The 6141-nt window shown below is 32.0% G+C and overlaps 1 protein-coding gene across 1 annotated transcript in view; it reads left to right on the top strand.

Annotated features, from left to right (window-relative positions):
• Nucleotides 1–2410, top strand: part of LOC104773267 (DNA replication licensing factor MCM5) — a 5476-nt gene extending 3066 nt beyond the window's left edge. The window contains exons 8-18 of the mRNA XM_010497844.2: nt 72–149; nt 348–452; nt 579–670; nt 758–890; nt 976–1071; nt 1220–1311; nt 1399–1489; nt 1585–1694; nt 1772–1901; nt 1990–2091; nt 2171–2410. Coding sequence (XP_010496146.1) covers nt 72–149; nt 348–452; nt 579–670; nt 758–890; nt 976–1071; nt 1220–1311; nt 1399–1489; nt 1585–1694; nt 1772–1901; nt 1990–2091; nt 2171–2254 — 1113 coding nt within the window. The 3' untranslated portion in view covers nt 2255–2410. The remainder of the gene's footprint in view (nt 1–71; nt 150–347; nt 453–578; nt 671–757; nt 891–975; nt 1072–1219; nt 1312–1398; nt 1490–1584; nt 1695–1771; nt 1902–1989; nt 2092–2170) is intronic.
• Nucleotides 2411–6141: the final 3731 nt, after the last annotated feature.

The raw sequence follows: 6141 nt of genomic DNA, 5'->3' as shown, positions 1-6141 counted from the left end.
TTCAGTTTTCATTTTCTGTACACTTGGATGTATTTTTGACATTTTTATATACATTTCTATCTTCAATTCAGAGCCTGCCGGATGGAGTGAAACTAAGAGGTGATATTAATGTTCTGCTTCTGGGAGACCCATCAACTGCAAAATCACAGGTTTGTATCAATGATTTAAAAGAAGAGTGGTAGTGTTTTTATATTTTCTATGCCTCTCTTATTAGCCCGATATTCATCTTACATCCTTTTGTTCTAGTGTTAAATTACAGTCCTTACAAAAGTTCATTGGTATACTCAACACCTGTAGCTAACATGTTGAAACCCAATATGCTTTTTTTTTTTTTTATCTCTTTCCAGTTTCTTAAATTTGTGGAGAAGACGGCTCCAATAGCTGTTTATACATCTGGAAAAGGATCTTCGGCTGCTGGGCTCACGGCGTCGGTGATTCGAGATAGCAGCACAGTATGTCTTATGTTCGCCAGTGTTTTTCTGCCACATTCTCTTTTTTTTCTTTCTGTTATATGAGATGTTCAAAATTAGTTTACTGTGACAGATTCTCAGTTATTTTACACAATATGTTCTCTGCAGCGAGAGTTCTATCTTGAAGGTGGTGCTATGGTTTTGGCTGATGGAGGAGTCGTGTGTATTGATGAATTTGACAAAATGAGACCGGAAGATAGGTAACTCAAATCTGAATCGTAGTGTTGATGAATCCAATTCTTCTTGATGAGTTGAGTGATGGAATGTTTTGTTTATAATTTTTCTAGGGTTGCTATACATGAAGCAATGGAGCAGCAGACAATCTCCATTGCAAAAGCTGGAATAACAACTGTCCTTAACTCTAGAACCTCGGTGCTTGCTGCTGCTAACCCGCCATCTGGTCGATATGATGACCTTAAGGTTTGAAATCTGATATTTTTGTCAACATGATGTTTTCCTGATTCTTGTTTGCAATATACTTAGCGACGGTTTTTTGGGTTTGCAGACTGCACAGGACAATATTGATTTGCAAACAACAATTCTTTCTAGATTTGATCTTATCTTCATTGTCAAGGACATCAGGAAATATTCTCAAGACAGGGTAAGCAAGAAAAGAAACACTTCTTTCAGAAATTTAATGTAGTACAGAGAGAAACAGAGATTAACCACGTAGATCACTGTGATTGAGAAAGTTTGCTTCGTTGCTCGCATAGGTTGACATGATTAATGTTGGAATTATCATTTGACAGGAAATAGCCAGCCATATTATAAGGGTTCATGCATCTGCGGAAAAATTTTCGGGTGAAAACACAGATGCTAAAGAAGATAATTGGCTCAAAAGGTATGATTTCATTCGTCAAGACAACTTGTTCTTGCATATTTCTATTCGAAACTATGACTTAAAAATATAATGGTCTTGTCACATTAGGTATATACAATACTGTCGGGCAAGGTGCCATCCCCGTCTCTCAAAAGCCGCTGCTGAGATTCTGCAGCAGAAATATGTCACGATCAGAATGGTAAATGTCATCACATTAGAACATTTGACAATAAGATGATAAAAAGAAATAAATAAAAAGTTGGGTCTCTCAATATAAAATTTTCCGTTAAACAGGATATGAAGAGACGTGCACATGAAACAGGAGAGGCTGCTCCGATACCTATCACAGTGAGACAACTCGAAGCTATTATCAGACTGAGTGAGTCACTTGCAAAAATGAGACTGTAAGTAATCTTATGAACATAGAGATTCCTGAAATTTGATGGGATGTGCCGTGCATTGACATTGTTAAATATGTCAGGTCACACGAGGCCACAGAAGATGATGTAGGCAAAGCCTTTAAACTTTTTGATACCTCAACCATGGATGCAGCAAGATCAGGGATAAATCAACAGATAAACATAACAGGCGAAATGGCTAATGAGATCAAGGTTAGTTCTTGTGGGAAGAAATAATCAGTCATATGTTTAGATTTTGGTTGGAGATGTAATCACTCGATTGTTTTGGTGTGAAAAACAGCAAGCTGAAACACAGATAAAGAGAAGAATGGGGATTGGAGCTCGGTTATCAGAGAGAAGACTTATAGAAGATCTGGCTAGGATGGGAATGAACGATTCAATGGTACCTAAGCTAACATCTTTGTTGTTTAATTTTCAGTAAACCGACTAGGGGTTTGAGTAGGTGAATGTAAAAATTGCAGGTGAGGAGGGCTTTGTTAATAATGCACCAGAGAGGTGAAGTTGAGTACCAGCGAGAGAGACGTTCCATTGTCCGCAAAGCTTGATCGTCTAAGGCACACAATCTCAGGATAATTCAACGATAACAAAACCAAAAAAAATATATTTAGTATTATTAAGTTAATTTTGTAGGCTAAAAAAATACCTATAAAAAAAAGCTTAACGATGTCATGTGGATTTGATGAAGATTCTTTCTTGGTAAACTTTTTATGCTTTTCGAGACAAATATCTTCTCCAATTTCCACCAATGGTCGGAATTTCGCAGTGGTAATCTATTGTAGGGAAGACCAGTTGGTGATTATGCTATAATCATTATAGGATTTAGTCTTGGGCATTCGGATACCCATTCGGGTTTGGGTCGGATATTTTGGATTTTTGGGTATTTCGGACCTTCAGGTATTTCGATAAAGGGGTTCTAAACCCATTGGAGTATTTTTAGCATTCGGATCGGATTTTGGATAAACACGCATCGAATTCGGATCGGGTTTTGGTTACCCAATACCTAAAATATACTTCAGATTTCGGTTTGACTTTGGTTATTTACATCTTAGACTTAACAAAATACTTGAATTCAATCCGAATTTCAAACATGTTTTTGTTGATAATGTTCTACTTGTTTTGTATTTATTCTTCTTTGTGTTTTTATTTTTTAATATGTAAAAACAATATTTTTTTTAACAATATGTAAAAACAATATTTTGGTATCTAGAATTCATGAGTATAGAATAAAAAAAATGTAATTAAGCCATTACAAAATAAGTAAAATCTCTCATATCTAAATTTTTTTTAAAAAAATGAAAAGTGTACATAGTAATATATAAATACAAGAGGTTTTAGAATTAGTCAAAGATATTAAAGTGCCAAAATGGTTTGAATGCACCATTAAATACTCTAGGTGATATGTTTGAAGTTCACTAGTAACTATTTTGCACTATATTTACATATGTTCGGGTTAATTCGGGTACCCGTTCCGATATCAGATACGTCGGGTACCCGATTTCAAGAAATCCTAATCCCATTAGGGTATTTTAAAATTTTGGATACGGATTCGGGTCTGTTTTTCCGGATCGGGTACAGGTCGGATTTTTCGGGTTCGGATATTTTGCTCTGGCCTAATATGATTAATATTATTAATATTATTTATTTTTATTTAAAACGAAATATTATTGAAAACAAAATATATTTTTTGTAATCTCAAATCACTCTTAATAAATATTAACTTTTACACATGTCAAAATCTCATATTGATATAAACTTGACACATGTTGAAGTCTTGTTAATGGCTAACTTTAAAACCCTAGATTGAAGTAATAAAAATTTTAACCAATGTTTTTGGCTATTGTTGTTGAATTTGGATTACATACTGTGAATATAATACTATAACTAGGTATTATAGTACCCGATTTCAATAAATTCTAGACTCATTCGGTATTTTAAAATTTCGAATACGGATTCGGGTCGAGTTTTTCGGATCGGGTTCGGGTCGGATTTTTCGGGTCGGATATTTTGCCCACGCCTAATAGGATTAATCTTATTAATCTTATTTAAAACGAAATATTTTTTTTTGTAATCTCAAATCAATCTTAATAAATATTAATTTTTACACATGTCAAAATCTCAGATTGATATAAACTTGACACATGTCAAAATCTTGTTAATGGCTAACTTTAAAACCCAAGATTGAAGTAATAAAATGTTTAACCAATGTTTTTGGCTATTGTTGTTGAATATGGATTACATATTGTGAATATAATACTATAACTAGGTTTTCTCCCGCGGTACATCGCAGGACTAAATTATAAATTATTGTAATTTAAAAAATAACTTTTAAGATATTTAGTTTTCAAATTGTCAATTAATTAACTTTTATCTAATTAATTTGTAATTTTGTTTAGAATGTTTTTTCTTCTTCTTATTTTTTATACAATTTAGAACTTAATTACATTATATTTGTTATTAGATAGAATATAAAATTTTAAAACACTTACTTTTTTTCTATAATTAAACAGAGTGTATATTTTTATGTGTATACAATTTTTTATTTTTTTTGAATATTACGAAGTATGTGTAATATTTTGTAGTTCATATACTAAATAAATTATAAGTTAATTTTCCAAACTATGACTACAAATCTATAGTATATGAAATAAACACGTAGTTATTTTTTTAATTATAAACTAATAGTTTTAATGTTGGTTCTATAGTCCAAACCCGCCATGCTAGGCGGATCACGCAATATGTTTAAAGATTTTTAATCTGCAAAAACTCATATAAAATTCACTTTTTATCAAATCAATTTTTAAAATTTTCTACTTGGGTTCATGGGTTTATATCTAGGGGTAAACTTCTTCATTCACCTCCTTATAAAATAAGGAAATAAAATCTATATACATTTGCAATTATGTTTGATACCTTTTGAAATACTTAGTTTCTATAAAAAAAATGAATATAAGTTAATTTATTTATTAAATTAATTATTTAATGTTAATGACATTCTCCTAAAGTACCAACTTTAGGATTTACTTTATAAATGTCTCAAAAAAATGTATATATATATATATATATTTGGATTATTGGTTAATTTAGAGAAATCAATTGGTTAATGCTGAGAAACCAATTGGTTAATGCTGAGAAGTCTGTGGCTGCACGTACACCAGTGGTTAAAAGTCAAACCGGTTTCTCTGAATCAACTAATAACTGTACCGATCCAAACCAAATTTGTTGGGTTACATTACACGGTGTAATATCAGACGACATAGGACAAACTTACTTTGCTTTGAGGACCTAGAAAAAAACAACACAATTTCGATACCTATCTCTGTACATCCGAAATTTCTGTGACTCCTGGCAACCACCGAACTTTGCACCTTCGAACGAACTCCAACAGTCAAGCATACACATATTTGATATAGCTTGCTAAGAATCGTCTCTGAATCAAAATTTTCTTTTTTCTATCTCGGTTCTTCTCTTCTTCTCTCTAGCCGCCAGAGACGATTCGCTGGTTCTCATTCTCGCTGGTTTCACAATCTCTTCAACCTCAAATTGGCTTTCAGTAAGATTCAATCTATTTTTCCCTTTATCAATTTAGATTTTAGACTGTTTGCTGAAAGTGAGCAAGGCATCATATTGTCATGGTTTCATTATTCTTGCTAGCTCCATAGTTTGTAAAACTCAGTTGCTTCCTTATGTATCAATTAGTGGCTTTATAATTGAGATTTGAGATGATATTGCAATTTGGAGTTATATTCTCTTAAAGGTTTCGGTCATATCAAATTTGCAATATGTATTTGATTATTCTTTAGCTCATAATGAATAAGTGATTGTGATGTTTATGTCGACTTCTTCTTTTTTTCTCTGTTTGGTGTTCGTTCGATGTATATGAATCATATTTATAACATCAGTGTCTCGCTTATAATTGCATTAGCTAGTTTTAATATGATGATGATGTAACATCAGTGTCTCGCTTCCAAACATTAACGTTGATGCAGTATGGATTACAAAATTTGATTGCAATTTTACTTTGATCTCATATTTGTATTACAAAAATTGATTGTATTTTACGTTGATGCAGTATGGATTTGCAGTCATTAGAAAGAATTGCAATACTAAATACTGAAAATGATTACATGGAGATGGAGATGAATGATTTCTTTTGGATATTGATAATAAACAGATTATGATTTTTTTTTATTTGAAGTAAATTTGAGTTTTGAATTTCTAGAACTGTTTTACATAACATGAGTTTTGGATATTGATGAGTTTTTGAATTTTTAGAACTTTTGGATTTGAGTTTTAATATTAATTTTACAGGGCTTTTTTTATACTCAAGATTTTAAAGGGCTTAATGTATACAGGGCCAGGACTGAACCGGGCTTAAAAACCCTTTTTAACATCCCTAATTACACCCGTTGTCCAAAAAAAAAAAAAAAAAAAA

The sequence above is a fragment of the Camelina sativa genome, unplaced genomic scaffold (genome assembly GCF_000633955.1).
Source record: "Camelina sativa cultivar DH55 unplaced genomic scaffold, Cs unpScaffold00507, whole genome shotgun sequence".
In the NCBI taxonomy this organism is placed as follows: Eukaryota; Viridiplantae; Streptophyta; class Magnoliopsida; order Brassicales; family Brassicaceae; genus Camelina; species Camelina sativa.
This window is presented reverse-complemented; position numbering and strand designations above follow the sequence as displayed.